At 49.9% G+C, this 24,145-nt stretch overlaps 1 protein-coding gene across 5 annotated transcripts in view; it reads right to left on the bottom strand.

The window, feature by feature from the left end:
* LOC116956436 (anoctamin-1) overlaps positions 1-21,325 on the bottom strand; it is a 177,592-nt gene extending 156,267 nt beyond the window's left edge. For 4 of the 5 annotated variants that reach the window (XM_076054340.1, XM_076054342.1, XM_076054341.1 and 1 more), the window contains exon 1: positions 20,478-21,325. In XM_076054340.1, the coding sequence (XP_075910455.1) occupies positions 20,478-20,955 (478 nt within the window). In that variant the 5' untranslated portion in view covers positions 20,956-21,325. The remainder of the gene's footprint in view (positions 1-20,477) is intronic. The other variant, XM_076054344.1, reaches the window with a different exon arrangement.
* Between the last annotated feature and the right edge of the window lie 2,820 nt (positions 21,326-24,145).

The following is a 24,145-nucleotide window of genomic DNA, read 5'->3' as shown; positions in this document are numbered from 1 at the left end:
TGGTGTTGTGTGTGTGTTTGGTGTGTGTGTGTTGTTTTGGTGTTGTGTGTGTGTGTGTGCGTGTTTGGTGTTGTGTGTGTGGTTGGTGTTGTGTGTGTGTTTGTGTTGTGTGTGTTTGGTGTTGTGTGTGTGTCTGTGTGTGTTGTGTGTGTGTGTGTTTGGGGTTGTGTGTGTGTTTGGTGTTGTGTGTGTTTGGTGTTGTGTGTGTGGTGTTGTGTGTGTGTGTGCGTGTTTGGTGTTGTGTGTGTGTTTGGTGTTGTGTGTGTGTTGGTGTTGTGTGTGTTTGGTTGTGTGTGTGTGGTGTGTGTGTGTGTGTGTGTTGTGGGTGTGTTGGTGTGGGTGTGTGTGTGTGTTTCGTGTTGTGTGTGTGTTTGGTGTTGTGTGTGTGTGTTTGGTGTTGTGTGTGTGTGTGTTTGGTGTTGTGTGTTTGGTGTTGTGTGTGTGTGCGTGTTTGGTGTTGTGTGTGTGTGTGTTTGGTGTTGTGTGTGTGTTTGGTGTTTGGTGTTGTGTGTGCGTGTTTGGTGTTGTGTGTGTGTGTGTGTTTGGGTTGTGTGTGTGTGGTGTGTGGTGTGTGGTTGGTGCTGTGTGTGTGTTTGGTGTTGTGTGTGTGTGTTTGGTGTTGTGTGTGTGTTTGGTGTTGTGTGTGTGGTTGGTGTTGTGTGTGTGTGTTGGTGTTGTATGTGGGGTGGTGTGTGTGTGTGTGTGGGTGGTGTTGTGTGTGTTTGGTGTTGTGTGTGTGTTTGGTGTTGTGTTGTGTGGTGTTTGGGGTGGTGTGTGTTGGTGTGTGTGTGGTGTGTGGGTGTGTGGGTGTGTGTGTGGTGTGTGGGTTGTGTGTGTTGGTGTTGTGTGTGTGGTTGTGTGGTGTGTGGGTGGTGGGTGGGGGTGTGGGGTGTGGTGGTGTGTGGGTGGGGTGGGGGGGGGGGGGTGGGGGGGGGGGGGGTGGGGGGGGTGGGGTGGGTGGTGGGGGGGGGGGGGGTGGGTGTGGGTGGCTCACTACTGACATCCGTGGAGTAAAGAGCTTTACAGCTCATCGGATTCTGCCTGCAGACTAAACACTGATTCTGAGAATGTTGTCAACCTCTACCATACTCCACCATACTTCACCATACTTCACATACTCCACCATACTTCACCATACTCCACCATACTCCACCATACTTTACCATACTTCACCATACTTTACCATACTCCACCATACTTCACCATACTCCACCATACTCCCACCATACTTCACCATACTTTACCATACTCCACCATACTCCACCACACTTTACCATACTCCACCATACTCCACCATACTTTACCATACTTCACCATACTTTACCATACTTCACCATACTTTACCACGCGTCACCATACTCCACCAAACTTCACCATACTTCACCATACTTCACCACGCTTCACCATACTCCACCATACTTCACCATACTTCACTATACTTTACCATACTTCACCATACTCCACCATACTTCACCATACTCCACCATACTCCACCATACTTCACCACGCTTCACCATACTCCACCATACTTCACCATACTTCACCATACTCCACCATACTTTACCATACTCCACCATACTTCACCACGCTTCACCATACTCCACCAAACTTCACCATACTTCACCATACTTCACCACGCTTCACCATACTCCACCATACTTCACCATACTTCACCATACTCCACCATACTTCACCACGCTTCACCATACTCCACCACACTTCACCATACTCCACCATACTTCACCATACTTTACCATACTCCACCATACTTCACAACGCTTCACCATACTCCACCATACTTCTCCATACTCCACCATACTCCACCATACTTCACCATACTTCACCATACTTTACCATACCCCACCATACTTCACCATACTCCACCATACTTCACCATACTCCACCATACTCACCATACTTCACCATACTCCACCATACTTCACCATACTCCACCATACTCCACCATACTTCACCATACTCCACCATACTCCACCATACTTCACCACGCTTCACCATACTCCACCATACTTCACCATACTTCACCATACTTCACCATACTCCACCATACTTCACCATACTTCACCATACTCCACCATACTTCACCATACTCCACCATACTTCACCATACTTCCACCATACTCCACCATACTTCACCATACTCCACCATACTTCACCATACTCCACCACACTTCACCATACTCCACCATACTCCACCATACTTCACCATACTCCACCATACTTCACCATACTCCACCATACTTCACCATACTTCACCATACTCCACCATACTTCACCATACTTCACCATACTCCACCATACTTCACCATACTTCACCATACTCCACCATACTTCACCATACTTCACCATACTCCATCCATACTTCACCATACTCCACCATACTCCACCATACTTCACCATACTCCACCATACTCCACCATACTTCACCATACTCCACCATACTTCACCATACTCCACCATACTTCACCATACTTCACCATATTTTACCATACTTCACCATACTCCACCACACTTCACCATACTTCACCATACTCCACCATACTTCACCATACTCCACCATACTCCACCATACTTCACCATACTTCACCATACTCCACCATACTTCACCATACTCCACCATACTCCACCATACTTCACCATACTCCACCATACTTCACCATACTCCACCATACTCCACCATACTTCACCATACTCCACCATACTTCACCATACTTCACCATACTTTACCATACTTCACCATACTCCACCATACTTCACCATACTCCACCATACTTCACCATACTTTACCATACTTCACCATACTTCACCATACTCCACCATACTTCACCACGCTTCACCATACTCCACCACACTTCACCATACTCCACCATACTTCACCATACTTTACCATACTCCACCATACTTCACAACGCTTCACCATACTCCACCATACTTCACCATACTCCACCATACTCCACCATACTTCACCATACTTCACCATACTTTACCATACCCCACCATACTTCACCATACTCCACCATACTTCACCATACTCCACCATACTTCACCATACTTCACCATACTCCACCATACTTCACCATACTCCACCATACTCCACCATACTTCACCATACTCCACCATACTCCACCATACTTCACCACGCTTCACCATACTCCACCATACTTCACCATACTTCACCATACTTCACCATACTCCACCATACTTCACCATACTTCACCATACTCCACCATACTTCACCATACTCCACCATACTTCACCATACTCCACCATACTCCACCATACTTCACCATACTCCACCATACTTCACCATACTCCACCATACTCCACCATACTTCACCATACTCCACCATACTTCACCATACTCCACCATACTTCACCATACTCCACCATACTCCACCATACTTCACCACGCTTCACCATACTCCACCATACTTCACCATACTTCACCATACTCCACCATACTTTACCATACTCCACCATACTTCACCACGCTTCACCATACTCCACCAAACTTCACCATACTTCACCATACTTCACCACGCTTCACCATACTCCACCATACTTCACCATACTTCACCATACTCCACCATACTTCACCACGCTTCACCATACTCCACCACACTTCACCATACTCCACCATACTTCACCATACTTTACCATACTCCACCATACTTCACAACGCTTCACCATACTCCACCATACTTCACCATACTCCACCATACTCCACCATACTTCACCATACTTCACCATACTTTACCATACCCCACCATACTTCACCATACTCCACCATACTTCACCATACTCCACCATACTCCACCATACTTCACCATACTCCACCATACTTCACCATACTCCACCATACTCCACCATACTTCACCATACTCCACCATACTCCACCATACTTCACCACGCTTCACCATACTCCACCACGCTTCACCATACTCCACCATACTTCACCATACTTCACCATACTTCACCATACTCCACCATACTTCACCATACTTCACCATACTCCACCATACTTCACCATACTCCACCATACTTCACCATACTCCACCATACTCCACCATACTTCACCATACTCCACCATACTTCACCATACTCCACCACACTTCACCATACTCCACCATACTCCACCATACTTCACCATACTCCACCATACTTCACCATACTCCACCATACTTCACCATACTTCACCATACTCCACCATACTTCACCATACTTCACCATACTCCACCATACTTCACCATACTTCACCATACTCCACCATACTTCACCATACTTCACCATACTCCACCATACTTCACCATACTCCACCATACTCCACCATACTTCACCATACTCCACCATACTCCACCGTACTTCACCATACTCCACCATACTCCACCATACTTCACCATACTCCACCATACTTCACCATACTTCACCATATTTTACCATACTTCACCATACTCCACCATACTTCACCATACTTCACCATACTCCACCATACTTCACCATACTCCACCATACTCCACCATACTTCACCATACTTCACCATACTCCACCATACTTCACCATACTCCACCATACTCCACCATACTTCACCATACTCCACCATACTTCACCATACTCCACCATACTCCACCATACTTCACCATACTCCACCATACTTCACCATACTTCACCATACTTTACCATACTTCACCATACTCCACCATACTTCACCATACTCCACCATACTTCACCATACTTTACCATACTTCACCATACTTCACCATACTCCACCATACTTCACCACGCTTCACCATACTCCACCACACTTCACCATACTCCACCATACTTCACCATACTTTACCATACTCCACCATACTTCACAACGCTTCACCATACTCCACCATACTTCACCATACTCCACCATACTCCACCATACTTCACCATACTTCACCATACTTTACCATACCCCACCATACTTCACCATACTCCACCATACTTCACCATACTCCACCATACTCCACCATACTTCAACATACTCCACCATACTTCACCATACTCCCACATACTCCACCATACTTCACCATACTCCACCATACTCCACCATACTTCACCACGCTTCACCATACTCCACCATACTTCACCATACTTCACCATACTTCACCATACTCCACCATACTTCACCATACTTCACCAGACTCCACCATACTTCACCATACTCCACCATACTTCATCCATACTCCACCATACTCCACCATACTTCACCATACTCCACCATACTTCACCATACTCCACCATACTTCACCATACTCCACATACTCCACCATACTTCACCATACTCCACCATACTTCACCATACTCCACATACTTCACCATACTTCACCATACTCCACCATACTTCACCATACTTCACCATACTCCACCATACTTCACCATACTTCACCATACTTCACCATACTTCACCATACTCCACCATACTCCACCATACTTCACCATACTCCACCATACTCCACCATACTTCACCATACTCCACCATACTCCACCATACTTCACCATACTCCACCATACTTCACCATACTTCACCATATTTTACCATACTTCACCATACTCCACCATACTTCACCATACTTCACCATACTCCACCATACTTCACCATACTCCACCATACTCCACCATACTTCACCATACTTCACCATACTCCACCATACTTCACCATACTCCACCATACTCCACCATACTTCACCATACTCCACCATACTTCACCATACTCCACCATACTCCACCATACTTCACCATACTCCACCATACTTCACCATACTTCACCATACTTTACCATACTTCACCATACTCCACCATACTTCACCATACTCCACCATACTTCACCATACTTTACCATACTTCACCATACTCCACCATACTCCACCATACTTCACCATACTCCACCATACTCCACCATACTTCACCATACTCCAACCATACTCCACCATACTTCACCATACTCCACCATACTTCACCATACTCCACCATACTCCACCATACTTCACCATACTCCACCATACTTCACCATACTTCACCATACTTTACCATACTTCACCATACTCCACCATACTTCACCATACTCCACCATACTTCACCATACTTTACCATACTCCACCATACTCCACCATACTTCACCATACTCCACCATACTTCACCATACTCCACCATACTCCACCATACTTCACCATACTCCACCATACTTCACCATACTTCACCATACTTTACCATACTCCACCATACTCCACCATACTTCACCATACTCCACCATACTTCACCATACTTCACCATATTTTACCATACTTCACCATACTCCACCATACTTCACCATACTTCACCATACTCCACCATACTTCACCATACTCCACCATACTCCACCATACTTCACCATACTTCACCATACTCCACCATACTTCACCATACTCCACCATACTCCACCATACTTCACCATACTCCACCATACTTCACCATACTCCACCATACTCCACCATACTTCACCATACTCCACCATACTTCACCATACTTCACCATACTTTACCATACTTCACCATACTCCACCATACTTCACCATACTCCACCATACTTCACCATACTTTACCATACTTCACCATACTCCACCATACTCCACCATACTTCACCATACTCCACCATACTCCACCATACTTCACCATACTCCACCATACTCCACCATACTTCACCATACTCCACCATACTTCACCATACTCCACCATACTCCACCATACTTCACCATACTCCACCATACTTCACCATACTTCACCATACTTTACCATACTTCACCATACTCCACCATACTTCACCATACTCCACCATACTTCACCATACTTTACCATACTCCACCATACTCCACCATACTTCACCATACTCCACCATACTTCACCATACTCCACCATACTCCACCATACTTCACCATACTCCACCATACTTCACCATACTTCACCATACTTTACCATACTTCACCATACTCCACCATACTTCACCATACTCCACCATACTTCACCATACTTTACCATACTTCACCATACTCCACCATACTTCACCATACTCCACCATACTTCACCATACTTTACCATACTTCACCATACTTCACCATACTCCACCATACTTCACCACGCCGGTCATGCGCTGTTGGGGAAACGCCCTCTGCGGTATTCCCCGCCGCCACTGGAAATATCCCTCCTCCTCCTCCTCATCATCATCATTATCACCTCCTCATCATCACCTCCTCCTTCCCCTCCCCTCACCTCCTCCGACCTCTTTCCCCCTCCCTTCTCCTCCTCCCTCCTCCTCCCTCGTCCTCCCTCCCCCTCACCTCCTCCTCCCTCCTCCTTCCCCCTCCTCCTCCCTCGTCCTCCCTCCCCCTCACCTCCCCCCCCCCCTCCTCCTCCTGCATGATAATTAAGCGCCGCTAATTATTGGCTCCTCGCTGCCAAACGTCAAACTTCACTCCTCGCGGGCGCTGTCCCACCCCTTCGTGCTAAATATAACAATCATCATCATCACCACCACCAGCAGCAGCAGCAGCATCAGCCGTGGTCACTCCACTGCTGGATGGAGATCGATGTGATGATGTCACGAACCCGGCGAGTGTTTTATAGTCCACGTGTTCCCCTCGCTCATTCAGCAGCGGATAGGTGCAGCAGGAGGTCACGGGACAGACCCTGCAGGTGCCATGGGTTGACTGCTGTGCCAGGCTAGGTGCAGCAGGAGGTCACGGGACAGACCCAGCAGGTGCCATGGGTTGACTGCTGTGCCAGGCTAGGTGCAGCAGGAGGATACAGGACAGACCCAGCAGGTGCCATGGGTTGACTGCTGTGCCAGGCTAGGTGCAGGAGGAGGTCGCATAGACAGACCCAGCAGGTGCCATGAGTTGACTGCTGTGCCAGGCTAGGTGCAGGAGGAGGTCACGGGACAGACTCTGCAGGTGCCATGAGTTGACTGCTGTGCCAGGCTAGGTGCAGGAAGAGTTCAGCAGAACGGACGTCCAGTGGGGGGAGGGGGTAAGAGGAGGAGGTGGGGGAGGGAGGGAGGGGGCGAATGCGCAAAGAGGAGGACGGAGGTGGGGGAGGTGGAGATGCCGCTCCCCACAACACAGTGACACACACACAGTGACACACACACAGTGATACACACACACAGTGACACACAGTGACACACACACAGTGACACGCAGAGTGACACACACACAGTGACACACACACACACAGTGACACACACACAGTGATACACACACACAGTGACACACAGTGACACACACACACAGTGACACACAGTGACACACAGACAGTGACACACACACACAGTGACACACACACAGTGACACACACACACAGTGATACACACACACAGTGACACACACACACACAGTGATACACACACACAGTGACACACAGTGACACACACACAGTGACACACACACAGTGACACACACACACAGTGACATACAGTGACATACACACAGTGACACGCAGAGTGACACACACACAGTGACACACAGTAACACACACACAGTGACACACACAGTGACACACAGTGACACACACACACAGCGACACGCAGTGACACACAGTGACACACACAGTGACACACAGTGACACGCACAGTGACACACAGTGACACACACACACAGTGATACGCAGTAACACACACACAGTGACACACACAATGACACACACAGTGAGTCAGGAATGCCTGAGTGTCCTTGTTGGAAGTATAGGAAGTATATAACCTTCTAAGTGATCATATTTCTATCTGCAACGGTGAGTTTGTTTTAATCTCATCGTTTAGATATTGTATTATTTTACGTTGAGTATTAATGTGGTGGTAGCGATGATGGTGATGGCGCTTTGAGCGGAACATTTGCGTGAACAAGATTGAGATTGGCTTGACACAATCAGAACGAAATGATGGAGACGACATTCCCAGAGTGTCTACAAACGCAGCGTCCGTGCCAGCGAGCGGCCGAGCGAGCGAGCAGTTTCCACTTTCCCAGGACTCATCAGCAAGCGCGCCAGGCTCGCTTGAACCAACGACTGCTCGAATTCGCAGACGCCCCTTGGCTCGGAATAAACGATGGGGGGAGGGGGGTATGGGGGGATGGGGGCGACTGCCTCTTCATATTTGGAGGTTCTCATCGGCAGCGCAAGGAGACATCGTCACGTGACTCGCCTGTCTGGCTCGAGCCACGTGCACGTGAATCGCAGATGTTTGCTCTGCATCGACCACGGGCAAATTGAAGTCAGAGTGGGTTGGGGGTAGTTGTGAAATGGGTTAGAGGCGGTGATTGGGTGAGTGATAGGGGTTAAGGTAGTGATAAGGGTGAGTGATAGGGGTTAAGGTAGTGATAGGGGTTAGAGGCGGTGATTGGGTGAGTGATAGGGGTTAAGGTAGTGATAGGGGTTAGGGGTGAGTGATAGGGGTTAAGGTATGGATAGGGGTTAGGGGTGAGTGATAGGGTGAGTGATAGGGGTTAAGGTAGTGATAAGGGTGAGTGATAGGGGTTAAGGTAGTGATAGGGGTTAGAGGCGGTGATTGGGTGAGTGATAGGGGTTAAGGTAGTGATAGGGGTTAGGGGTGAGTGATAGGGGTTAAGGTAGTGATAGGGGTTAGGGGTGAGTGATAGGGTGAGTGATAGGGGTTAAGGTAATGATAGGGGTGAGTGATAGGGGTTAAGGTAGTGATAGGGGTTAGGGGTGAGTGATCGGGTGAGTGATAGGGGTTAAGGTAGTGATATGGGTTAGAGGCCGTGATTGGGTGAGTGATAGGGGTTAAGGTAGTGATATGGGTTAGGGGTGAGTGATAGGGGTTAAGGCAGTGATAGGGGTAGTGATAGGGGTGAGTGATAGGGGTTGAGGTAGGGATAGCGGTTAGGGGTGAGTGATAGGGTGAGTGATAGGGGTTACGTAGCAATAGGGTGTTCAGGGTAGTGATATGGGTTAGGGGTAGTGATAGGGGTAGTGATAGCAGTTAGGGGTAGTGATAGGGGTAGTGATATGGGATAAGGGTAGTGATAGGGTGAGGGATAGGGGTTGGGGTAGTAATAGGGTGAGGGATAGTGGTAGAGGCTGGGGTAGTGATAGGGTGAGGGGTTGGGGTAGTGATAGGGGTAGGGGTTGGGGTAGTGATAGGGGTAAGGGTTGGGGTAGTGATAGGGTGAGGGATAGTGGTAGTGGTAGTGATAGGGGTAGTGGTAGTGTTAGGGGTAGTGATAGGGGTAGGGGTTGGGGTAGTGATAGGGGTAGGGGTTGGGGTAGTGATCGCAGAAGCTGCAAATGTATCTGCATAGAGCAGCCGTACAGAAGAAGATGCGGGTTGGCAGTGCCAACATAGGGGGCTCATGGCCGGGGAATCAGATTCTATATTTATTTAAACTGCAGGAGGAATCCGATGAGCTTTGAAGCTCTTTTTTTCACAGGAAAGGTAAACAAATCGCTGTAAAACAATACATCTACTGATCTACAAATATAACGAATTTACAATGTTTGTACTATCTCATACGAGGCTATGGGACGCTCAATCTCGCGGCGTCTGTGGCAAAAACCTTCAACTGAAGTCAGTGAAGTCAGTGAAGTCAGTGAAGTCAGTGATGTCAGTGAAGTCAGTGATGTCAGTGAAGTCAACGAAGTCAGTGAAGTCAGTGAAGAAGTCAGTGAAGTCAGTGATGTCAGTGAAGTTAGTGAAGTCAGTGAAGAAGTCAGTGAAGTCAGTGAAGTTAGTGATGTCAGTGAAGTCAGTGATGTCAGTGAAGAAGTCAGTGAAGTTAGTGATGTCAGTGAAGTCAGTGATGTCAGTGAAGTCAGTGATGTCAGTGATGTCAGTGAAGTCAACAAAGTAAGTGAAGTCAGTGAAGTCAGTGATGTCAGTGAAGTCAGTGAAGTCAGTGAAGTTAGTGAAGTCAGTGAAGTTAGTGAAGTCAGTGAAGTCAGTGATGTCAGTGATGTCAGTGAAGTCAGTGAAGTTAGTGAAGTCAACAAAGTAAGTGAAGTCAGTGAAGTCAGTGAAGTCAGCGAAGTCAGCGAAGTCAGTGAAGTCAGTGAAGTCAGCGAAGTCAGTGAAGTCAGTGAAGTCAGTGATGTCAGTGATGTCAGTGATGTCAGTGATGTCAGTGAAGTCAGTGAAGTCAGTGAAGTTAGTGAAGTCAGTGAAGTTAGTGAAGTCAGTGAAGTGAGTGATGTCAGTGAAGTCATTGAAGCCAGTGAAGTCAGTGATGTCAGTGATGTCAGTGAAGTCAGTGAAGTTAACAAAGTCAGTGATGTCAGTGAAGTCATTGAAGTCAGTGAAGTCAGTGAAGTGAGTGATGTCAGTGAAGTCAGTGAAGTCAGTGAAGTCAGTGATGTCAGTGATGTCAGTGAAGTCAGTGATGTCAGTGAAGTCAGTGAAGTGAGTGATGTCAGTGAAGTCAGTGAAGAAGTCAGTGATGTCAGTGAAGTCAGTGAAGTCAGTGAAGTCAGTGAAGAAGTCAGTGAAGTCAGTGAAGTCAGTGATGTCAGTGATGTCAGTGAAGTCAGTGATGTCAGTGAAGTCAGTGAAGTCAGTGAAGCCAGTGAAGAAGTCAGTGAAGTCAGTGAAGTCAGTGAAGAAATCAGTGATGTCAGTGAAGTCAGTGAAGTCAGTGAAGAAGTCAGTGAAGTCAGTGAAGTCAGTGATGTCAGTGAAGTCAGTGAAGTCAGTGAAGTCAGTGAAGAAGTCAGTGAAGTCAGTGAAGTCAGTGATGTCAGTGATGTCAGTGATGTCAGTGAAGTCAGTGATGTCAGTGAAGTGAGTGAAGTCATTGAAGTCAGTGAAGTCAGCGAAGTCAGTGAAGTGAGTGATGTCAGTGAAGTCAGCAAAGTCAGTGAAGTCAGTGAAGTCAGTGAAGTCAGCGGCACACATTCCGTGTTGTGCCATCAAATCTCTCGCGCGTGGCCGACGCCACAACAACAACAACAACACAGCTGCCCGTGTCCCTCTGAGCCATCCGAGTCGTCCACATTGTGTAGAAAACAAAGATCCCACCTCACCCCACAGACCCCCCCCCCCCCTCCCCGTGTAGCCTGAACCGACTGTTGGGGCAAGTGCTGTTAGCAGCACCTGTGAAGACCGTCACTGCCTGCACACACACCTCTACACAAAGACAAAGCTCCCCCGTGTAGCCTGAACCGACTGTTGGGGCAAGTGCTGTTAGCAGCACCTGTGAAGGCCGTCACTGTGGCACACGATGGGGGTAGGTGGCCAGCACCACGCGCTGGCCGCCTTTGTCTCCCCAACGGCGATGTTCACTACACATCGCAAGGTACTCGATTTGAGGCCGAGTCGATCTAGGGGAGGGCCCAGGACGGGTTCAGATAATCGTCACCGGTGCTGTTGGTGGCCGTGAGCGGGACTCGAACCCGGGTGGCCAGGGGGCTTGTAGCGGAGTGGGCGCTAACCGCTGCGCCACCGCTCCCCCCACCACTCCCCCCACCACTCCCCCACCACTCCCCCCACACTCCACATCGCCCGGTGGCTCGGATCCACGGCGAGGCTGCCCGCTGAGCGAGGCGGTGAGTCGACCAAGTCGCGTCAAGCAACTGGAACGGGGAATCTACAGCAAGGGTCCTGATACAGGGTGCTTCAAAAAAATGTGAACACTTAAATGGGACTATCGTTGTTAATGGAAAAAAGAACGAATACGCTGTGACATGATAACAAATGTAAATGTTAATAGCTTCAACAATTCAAAGAGTCTCTCCACTTGTTCGCCATCATCGTCAACGCGTGCCTGGGAATCTTCTCCAGGTGAGCTCCAGAGCCCGCAGGAGGCACCCTGTATATATATCACTAATGTACAGAATTATGGGATGTAATTACCATGACTGACGCGATGTAACATTAAAGTATTATGATTATTATAAGTGTGTTGTCCACTTGTTCTGCTAATTGTTATTCTGGTGTCCTCGATCCTGGCCTCGTGAATTCTCACCTTGTCACGCACCACCATCATCAACTTGGAACGTGAACTCACTCACCCACTCGCTCGCCCTCTCGCTCGCCCTCTCGCTCGCCCACTCGCTCGCTTACTCGCTCGGCAACTCGCTCACCCACTCACTCATCTCACTCATGCACTCGCTCACCAACTTACCCACTCGCTCACCGACTCACTCAACCGCTCGCTCACCCGCTCACTCACTCATCCACTCACTCATCCACTTACGCACTTATCCACTCACCCTCTCACTCACCCACTCACGCACCCACTCACCCTCTCACTCACCGACCCACCCACTTGCTCACCCACTCAATCACTCATCCACTCACTCACTCATCCATGGCCCGTGACTCCACTTAACACAGTCTGTGACTTCACTTAACACGACCCGTGACTTCACTTAACACAGTCTGTGACTTCACTTAACACGGTCTGTGACTCCACTTAACACAGTCTGTGACTTCTCTTAACACGACCCGTGACTTCACTTAACACGGTCTGTGACTTCACTTAACACGGTCCGTGACTTTACTTAACACGGTCTGTGACTTCACTTAACACGGTCTGTGACTCCACTTAACACGGTCTGTGACTTCACTTAACACGGTCTGTGACTTCACTTAACACGGTCCGTGACTTCACTTAACACGGTCTGTGACTTCACTTAACACGGTCCGTGACTTCACTTAACACGGTCCGTGACTTCACTTAACACGACCCGTGACTTCACTTAACACGGTCTGTGACTCCACTTAACACGGTCTGTGACTTCTCTTAACACGACCCGTGACTTCACTTAACACGACCCGTGACTTCTCTTAACACGACCCGTGACTTCACTTAACACGGTCCGTGACTTCACTTAACACGGTCCGTGACTTCACTTAACACGGCCCGTGACTTCTCTTAACACGACCCGTGACTTCACTTAACACAACCCGTGACTTCACTTAACACGGTCTGTGACTTCACTTAACACGGTCTGTGACTTCACTTAACACGGTCCGTGACTTTACTTAACACGGTCTGTGACTTCGCTTAACACGGTCTGTGACTCCACTTAACACGGTCTGTGACTTCACTTAACACGGTCTGTGACTTCACTTAACACGGTCCGTGACTTCACTTAACATGGTCTGTGACTTCACTTAACACGGTCCGTGACTTCACTTAACACGACCCGTGACTTCACTTAACACGGTCCGTGACTTCACTTAACACGGTCCGTGACTTCACTTAACACGACCCGTGACTTCACTTAACACGGTCCGTGACTTCACTTAACACGACCCGTGACTTCACTTAACACGGTCTGTGACTTCACTTAACACGACCCGTGACTTCACTTAACACGGTCTGTGACTTCACTTAACACGGTCTGTGACTTCACTTAACATGGTCCGTGACTCCACTTAACACGGTCCGTGACTCCACTTAACACGGTCTGTGACTTCACTTAACACGGTCTGTGACTCCACTTAACACGGTCTGTGACTTCTCTTAATACGACCCGTGACTTCACTTAACACGACCCGTGACTTCACTTAACACGGTCTGTGACTTCACTTAACACGGTCTGTGACGTCACTTAACACGACCCGTGACTTCACTTAACACGGTCTGTGACTTCACTTAACACGGTCTGTGACTTCACTTAACACGGTCCGTGACTTCACTTAACACGGTCCGTGACTTCACTTAACACGACCCGTGACTTCACTTAACACGGTCTGTGACTCCACTTAACACGGTCTGTGACTTCTCTTAACACGACCCGTGACTTCACTTAACACGACCCGTGACTTCTCTTAACACGACCCGTGACTTCACTTAACACGGTCCGTGACTTCACTTAACACGGTCCGTGACTTCACTTAACACGGCCCGTGACTTCTCTTAACACGACCCGTGACTTCACTTAACACAACCCGTGACTTCACTTAACACGGTCTGTGACTTCACTTAACACGGTCTGTGACTCCACTTAACACGACCCGTGACTTCACTTAACACGGCCCGTGACTTCACTTAACACGGTCCGTGACTTCACTTAACACGGCCCGTGACTTCTCTTAACACGACCCGTGACTTCACTTAACACGGTCTGTGACTTCACTTAACACGGTCCGTGACTTCACTTAACACGGTCTGTGACTTCACTTAACACGGTCTGTGACTCCACTTAACACGACCCGTGACTTCACTTAACACGGCCCGTGACTTCACTTAACACGGTCCGTGACTTCACTTAACACGGCCCGTGACTTCTCTTAACACGACCCGTGACTTCACTTAACACGGTCTGTGACTTCACTTAACACGGTCCGTGACTTCACTTAACACGGTCTGTGACTTCACTTAACACGGTCTGTGACTTCACTTAACACGCTCCGGGAAGCATCTTAAGCCACACTAATCGGGTACCAGAAGGGGTTTTGATATCCTCGACCTGGCCAACATCGCAGCTTCCAATGTGAGATTTGACGGCCCAGTTCAGGGTCCGTGTCGCTTGCAAGGCGACATCTCTTGACACTGATACAAGTGGCTGAGCGGTGCGCGTGTTTGTGTGGTTGTCAGCCACATGTCTGAACATCAGTTTAACACGTAGTAGGAGGCTTTCGCGACCAATATTATCCACAATAGAAGTATTTTTTTGGGTTAGATCACGTAAATATATAAATGTGTTGTTAAACCCGCCACCACTCGGCACAGCCAACTTAGTAAGGGTTGTCACGTAAACAGAACGTGGCCAATTCGTCACGAGTACAGCACAAACCGGTGTGTTGAAGAGTGAATTGTAAATGTTGTGGCTTGGCTCTCTAACTCACAATCGGTGTGCTCTATTCGTAATGGCACGTTCTGTTTACGTGACAACCCTTACGAATTGGCTGTGTCGCGTGGTGGCGGGTTTAACGACACAACGTTTCTATATTGACGCGATCTAAACCCAACACAAATCTCTATTACGTCTGAACATTGCATGTGGCTCTGTACAGGTTAAGGAGACAAACAGCGGTTTCACATCCCCGATTTAAACAAACGATGAGACGTTGATGATGGTGGTTAAAGGATAACATTTCATGGTAGATGGACACATTGAGGTGCAGAGACACGGAGAGAAAGACAGAGGTAAAGAGAGACACAGATTGAGTTATGGGAGAGAGGGACAGAGACACACACACATATAGACTCACACAAGCAACGGGACGACGCCAATTTCAAGCGGAAACCTCAGTCAGTGGTGGAAATTCCACCATCCTATGACAAGTGCCGAGTACATTTAATTAAAAAAAAACAAGAGACATGGGCGCACGTGCGGACAGATGCAAAGGCAAAGATCCCCCGTATAGCCTTGAACAGACTGTTGGGGCAAGTGCTGTTAGCGAGCAGCACCTATGAAGGCCAACAAGGCACACGACAGGGTGGGTGGCCAATACCACGCCCGGCCGCCTTTGTCTCCCCAGTGGCGATGTTTACACATCACACCAGGTACTCATTTGAGGCTGAGTCGACCTAGAGATAATCGTCACTGGTGTTGGTGGCCGTGAGTGGGAATCGAACTTGGGTCGCCGGGTTCGAAGCGCAGCATAGCGCTAACCACTACACCCACCGCTCTCCACTCTCTACACGCCCCTCTACACACACCTCTACACACACACACCCCTACACACACACACCTCTACACACACTTCTACACACACCTCTACACACACCTCTACACACACCTCTACACACACTTCTACATACACACACACACACACCTCTACACACACCTCTACACACACCTCTACACACACACCTCTACACAACCCTCTACACACACACCTCTATACACACCTCTACACACACACCTCTACACACACCTCTACACACACCTCTACACACACCTCTACACACATAAACACCTCTACACACACCTCTACACACACACCTCTACACACACACACCTCTACAAACACCTCTACACACACCTCTACACACACCTCTACACACACACACCTCTAAACACACCTCTACATACACACACACCTCTACACACACACACCTCTACACACACCTCTACACACACACACCTCTACACACACCTCTACACACACCTCTACATACACATACACCTCTACACACACCTCTACACACACCTCTACACACACCTCTACACACACCTCTACACACACACACCTCTACACACACCTCTACACACACCTCTACACACACACCTCTACACACACACACACCTCTACATACACCTCTACATACACACCTCTACACACACACCTCTACATACACCTCTACATACACACACCTCTACACACACACACCTCTACACACACCTCTACACACACACCTCTACATACACACACCTCTACACACACCTCTACATACACACACCTCTACATACACACACCTCTACATACACATACACACACCTCTACATACACACACCGCCTGTACCGTGTTCATTCTGTCGTGCTCGCGATATCCCCCGCGACTGGGCACGGCGAGTCGCTCTTCGTCTCTCCCTGCCGCCTGCCGCCGCTCGGGACCCCCTCGAGGGGGTCCCCTTGAAAGGGGGGAGGGTGGGGGGGGAGGGAAGGGGGGGGGCCGCGAGAGGGACCCCCAGAGGGAGAGGGGCTGAGCGGGGTGCTGGGGGTCCCGCGAGTGACGACCTCTGTCTGGGTGAATGACGCCTCTCGACCCATCGCTCGCACTGCCCAGCAGTGGGCGCGTCTCTCTGCGTGTGTAGGCGTGTGTGTAGATGTGTGTGTAGGTGTGTGTGTGTAGATGTGTGTGTAGGTGTATGTGTGTGTGTAGGTGTGTGTGTGTATGTGTGTGTAGAGGCGTGTGTGTGTGTAGATGTGTGTGTGTAGGCGTGTGTGTAGATGTGTGTGTAGGTGTATGTATGTGTGTAGATGTGTGTGTGTAGATGTGTGTGTGTAGATGTGTGTGTGTAGGTGTATGTGTGTGTGTAGATGTGTGTGTAGGTGTGTGTATGTGTGTGTATGTGTGTGTAGATGTGTGTGTAGGTGTATGTGTGTGCGTAGATGTGTGTAGATGTGTGTGTGTAGATTTGTGTGTAGGTGTATGTGTGTGTGTAGATGTGTGTGTGTAGGTGTATGTGTGTGTAGAGGCGTGTGTGTGTGTAGATGTGTGTATGTGTAGATGTGTGTGTAGGTGTATGTGTGTGTAGATGTGTGTGTAGGTGTATGTGTGTGTGTAGATGTGTGTAGGTGTGTGTATGTGTGTGTAGAGGCGTGTGTGTGTGTGTGTAGATGTGTGTGTGTAGGCGTGTGTGTAGATGTGCGTGTAGGTGTATGTGTGTGCGTAGGTGTGTGTAGGTGTGTTTGTGTGTGTAGAGGCGTGTGTGTGTGTGTGTAGATGTGTGTGTAGGTGTATGTGTGTGTGTAGGTGTATGTGTGTGCGTAGGTGTGTGTAGGTGTGTTTGTGTGTGTAGAGGCGTGTGTGTGTGTGTGTAGATGTGTGTGTGTGTGTAGTCGTGTGTGTAGATGTGTGTGTAGGTGTATGTGTGTGTGTAGGTGTGTGTGTAGGTGTATGTGTGTGTAGGTGTGTGTGTGTAGATGTGTGTGTAGGTGTATGTGTGTGTGTAGGTGTATGTGTGTGTGTAGGTGTGTGTGTGTAGATGTGTGTGTAGGTGCATGTGTGTGTGTAGATGTGTGTGTGTAGGTGTATGTGTGTGTAGAGGCGTGTGTGTGTGTAGATGTTTGTGTGTAGGTGTATGTGTGTGTAGGTGTATGTAGATGTGTGTGTGTAGATGTGTGTGTGTTTAGGTGTGTGTGTGTAGGTGTATGTGTGTGTGTAGTTGTGTGTGTGTAGGTGTATGTGTGTGTGTAGGTGTGTGTGTAGCTGTGTGTGTAGGTGTATGTGTATGTAAATGTGTGTGTGTGTGTAGATGTGTGTGTGTGTAGGTGTATGTGTGTAGGTGTATGTGTGTGTAGATGTGTGTGGGTGTGGTGGGGAGCGATAGTGTAGCGGTTAGCGCACTGCGCTATGAACCTGGCGACTTGGGTTCGATTCCCGCTCACAGCCCAAACCAGTGACGATTATCTGAACCGGTCCCGGGCCTCCCCTAGGTCGACTCAGCCTCTAAATGAGTACCTGGTGCGGTGTGTAAACATCGGCACTAGGGAGACAAAGGCGGTCGGGCGTGGTGCTGGCCACTCACCCCCTGGTGTACCGTTCCGGCCTTCATAGGTGCTCGCTAACAGCACTTGCCCCTACAGTCTGTTAAGGCTATATGGGGGATCTTTGTTTGTGTGTGTGTGTGTATAGACAGCTTTTGTTCGGCCGGGTCGAGGGGGCTAAACGGGCGCGGCACGGGCTAGAGAAGAGATGGAGTGATGTGGTAAAGGAGGCCGTGGAACTGAGTGGACTTGCCGATGACTGGTACCAGCGGTGTCAAGATCGGCCTCTGTGGAGGAGGCTCGTGAAGGACGCTGCTGGGCAGTTGGAGGCAGTCGCCCTCCGACAATAGCGGAGGGCGGAGGAGCGACGCTCACAACAACGAGCGGAGCGCCGGGTGGCTAAAGCACCGCAGGTTGGCACAGTAGGGGGCACAGGTGGCGCATCAGCCAGTCATCTCGGTCATCTCAGTCAGTCGACTCGTGGCACTTGCTGGGTCTGCCCCGTGACCTCCTGCCAGCGGGCGTTCGACACCTCACGTGGCCTCAAGGTGCACCTAGCCTGGCACAAGCGTCGTGGTGACGTCACCGCCACTTAGTGGCGAATGGCGGTTGTTGTTGTGTGTATATTGAGGTGTGTGTGTATGTAGAGTTGTGTGTGTGCGTGTGTAGGGGTGTGCGTGTGTGGGGAGCGGTAGTGTAGTGGTTATTGCGCTGCGCTATGAACCTGGCGACCCGAGTTCGATTCCCGCTTACGGCCAAAATCAGTGACGAGTCTCTGAACCGGTCCTGGGCCTCCTCCAGGTCGACTCAGCCTCAAATGAGTACCTGGTGTGGTGTGCAGTAAACATCGCCACTGGGGGAGACAAAGGCGGCCAGACGTGGTGCTGGCCACCCACCCTCTCGTGCTCGCTGCTAACAGCACTTGCCCCAACAGTCTGTTAAGGCTACACGGGGGATCTTGGTCACAATACAATAGGGAATGTGCACGTGTGTTTGTGTGTTTGTGTGTGTGCGCCTGTGCGGATGTTATGAGTGTCCCTTATGAGTGTCCCTTATGAGTGTCCCTTGTGAGTGTACGTGAGTGCGCGTGTTCACCTGACAGAATGTGCGTGCCAGCGCGTTTGTGCGCCTTGTTGAAGTCTGTCAGACCTGCCATCGTGTGTGTGTGTGTGTGCGCGTGCGCGCCTGCGTGTGATTGCGTCTACACGTGAACGTGTCAACTCAGCATGTGATTGTGTGTGTGCGAGTGCGTGTGTGTGTGCGAGTGTGTGTGTGTGTGCGAGTGTGAGTGTGTGTGTGTGCGAGTGTGTGTGTGTGTGCGAGTGCGAGTGCGCGGAGTCTCTCACCCACGGAGCACGTGGCGCTGCTACAGGAGCGGATGGCGCTCGGCAGGTTCCAGCTCCCCATGGCAGATGGTCTCATGAGCATGCCCTGGTGATGGAAAACACACACACACAGACACGCACAGCAGGGTGGTAAGGTGCGTGTGGTGAGATATTGAGAGAGATACACCCGAAGGGAGGAGAGGAGAGGGAGATCCGGGGGAAGAGGAGGAAGGGAAAGAGGGGAATACACGGGGAGATGATGGATATGGGGAAGAGAGAGATACGGGGAGATTGAGATACGGAGAGAGAGATATAGTGAGATACGGGGTGATGGAGATAAGGAGATAGAGTGAGATACGGGGGAGATGACAGATGTGAGTGATAGAGACACGGGGAGAGTAAAAGAGACAGAGAGATACACAGACACAGCAACACAGAGACAGAGACACAGAGACAGCAACACAGAGATACAGACACACAGAGACACACACAGCAACATAGATACACAGACAGACACACAGAGACAAAGACACAGACACAGACAGAGACAGACACACACAGGGAGACTCAGACAGAGACACAGAGACACAGACACACACAGGGAGACTCAGACAGAGATACAGAGACACAGAGACAGAGACACAGACACACACAGGGAAAGTCAGACAGAGACACAGAGGCAGAGACACAGACACACACAGGGAGACTCAGACAGAGACACATAAACACAGAGACAGAGACACAGACACGCACAGGGAGACTCAGACAGAGACACAGAGACAGAGACACAGACACACACAGGGAGACTCAGACAGAGACACAGAGACACACAGAGAGACAGAGAGACACACAGAGACACAGACACACACAGGGAGACTCAGACAGAGACACACAGAGACACAGAGACACAGAGAGACACAGAGAGACAGAGAGACAGAGAGAGACAGAGAGACAGAGAGAGACAGAGAGACTCACGCGACGAGAGGGCGTGCCTGGTGAGAGCTGCGAAGAGCTGCGACTCTCGCTCTGCCTCCTCCGCCAGCGACCCAACTCGCCCCCCTCGCCCCCCTCGCCCTCCTCCTTGCCTCCTCCCCCCACTGCTACACAAAATCATTCTCCTCCTCCTTCTCATCATTCCCTCCTCCCTTCTCATCACCATTCTAGCACTCCTCCTCCGCGTCCACCTCCTCATCTGTCTTCCTCCTCCTCCACATCAGCATCATTATCTGCGCTTCATCATCATCATCATCAGTGAGCAGAGCTCACCATCATCCTCCTCCATCCTCCTCCACCATCATCATCATTATTATCCATCATCATCATTATTATTATCCTGAGGAGTTAGCAGTCATCATCATCATCAGTGAGCAGAGCTCACCATCATCCTCCTCCACCATCATCATCATTATTATCCATCATTATTATTATCCTGAGGAGTTAGCAGCCATCATCATCATCAGTGAGCAGAGCTCACCATCATCCTCCTCCACCATCATCATCATTATTATCCATCATCATCATTATTATTATCCTGAGGAGTTAGCAGCCATCATCATCATCAGTGAGCAGAGCTCACCATCATCCTCCTCCATCCTCCTCCACCATCATCATTATTATCCATCATTATTATTATCCTGAGGAGTTAGCAGCCATCATCAGTGAGCAGAGCTCACCATCATCCTCCTCCATCCTCCTCCACCATCATCATCATTATTATACATCATTATTATTATCCTGAGGAGTTAGCAGCCATCATCAGTGAGCAGAGCTCACCATCATCCTCCTCCATCCTCCTCTATCCTCCTCCTCCACCATCATCATTATTATACATCATTATTATCCTGAGGAGTTAGCAGCCATCATCATCAGCTCCGCCGCGCCGGGGAAGTGATCGAGGCGCTAATTACGCGCCTCGGTCACAAGCAGCACCACTCATTAGCGGGGCCCTGGGGGAGGGGGGAACGGGGGGGGGGGGAGAGTAGGGGGAGGGTGGGCAGGGTGAGTTACGTGGGTGAGTGGTAAGGAGTGGTGAGGGTGAGGAGTGGTGAGTGCTGAGTGTAACGATATGCTGGACCATGGCCTCTTCATTTCATCACCAGTGCACATCAACTCACAGTGGTGATGCCTTACTCAGTCACCACGCCAATGCCGGGCTAACGTTGGAGCAACGTTCCACGTGAACCCGGTTATCGCTCGCGTCAGACTCATGGAGAGAGACATCTTTATTTAGACTGCGGGAGAAATCCGAGGCGGTTAACATCTCAGTGCCACCACGATGATGATGATGAGAAAAATGCAAACTCCACTTATACAATAGCAGGCATCGCCCGGGGGTCGGGATCAAACCCACGACCTTCTGCGCACCAGGCGAGGTCGTTACCGTTTCCTGAGCCACCGCGTGTATAACAAAAGCAGCTTCGGCCACGATGACCTCTTGACCTTGAACTCACCCCACCCCCCCCCCACAGCTAGGGGCAGCTCGCCTGAGGGGTGTCCTCAGTGCAAACACGTGGAGCACTGACGCCCAGCAGGTGCGGGGTGGAGCGCGCTATCCACGTCTCTCGCTCGTCTTGTTGTTGTGCAGCTCTCTCCTCCTCCCCCCCTCCCTTTGTTTATCGTCGTTGTCGGAGTCCGTCGTGAGCTTGGCAACGGAGGAGACGGGGACAGCTACCCATTGCGACACCCCTCGTCTCGCGATCCTATACGCACACGTGCAACACGTGTGTACACACACGTGTTGCACGTGTGTGTACACACACACGTGCAACACTTGTACACACACACGTGCAACACGTGTACACACACGTGTTGCACGCACACGTGTACACACACACACGTGCAACACACGTGTACACACATACGTGTACACGTGTGTGTGCACACGTGTGTGTACACGCACACGTGTACACACACGTGTTGTACGTGTGCGTGTACACACACACACACGCACACGTGCAACACGTGCACACACACGCACACGTGCACCCGCGGTAAAGCCAAGCCTGTAATTCATGTCAGGGATGAGAGAGAGAGAGCCGGAGAGGGAGGCCGGGACAGAAGTCCCCGAGACGACGCAGAGATGAGCAGCGGGGAGAGATGGAGCAGAGGAGGAAAAACGAAACTCTTCAACTATTTTTCCAGTTAAGGCCCACATAGCTATACAGGATGTGGAGTTTATTGGACTTGCTGATGACCGGTCCCAGCAGTGTCAAGAGGTTTGTGAAGGATGCTGCTGGGCAGTTGGCGGCAGTCGCCGGGGTGGCTAAAGCACAGCAGGTTGGCACAGTAGGGGGCACGGGTGGTGCATCAGCCAGTCATCTCAGTCATCTCAGTCAGTCGACCCGTGGCACCTGCTGGGTCTGCCCCGTGACCTCCTGCCAGCGGGCGTTCGACACTTCACGTGGCCTCAAGGTGCACATGGCCTGGCACAAGCGTCGTGGTGACGTCACCGCCACTTAGTGGCGAATGGCGGTTGTGTTGTTGTGTGTGTATGCAGAGGTGTGTGTAGAGGTGTGTGTAGAGGTGCGTGTGTAGAGGTGTGTGTGTGTGTAGAGGTGTGTGTAGAGGTGTGTGAATGTAGAGGTGTGTGTAGAGGTTGTTGTTGTGTGAGTGTGTAGAGGTGTGTGTAGAGGTGTGTAGAGGTGTGTGTATGTAGAGGTGTGTGTAGAGGTGTGTGTGTATGTAGAGGT

This window comes from Petromyzon marinus, chromosome 65, assembly GCF_048934315.1.
Source record: "Petromyzon marinus isolate PM22_M1 ecotype Great Lakes invasive population chromosome 65, UKy_Petmar_22M1.pri1.0, whole genome shotgun sequence".
NCBI classification, from domain to species: Eukaryota; Metazoa; Chordata; class Hyperoartia; order Petromyzontiformes; family Petromyzontidae; genus Petromyzon; species Petromyzon marinus.
Note: the sequence above shows the minus strand (reverse complement) of the source record. Positions and strands in the feature narration are given on the sequence as shown.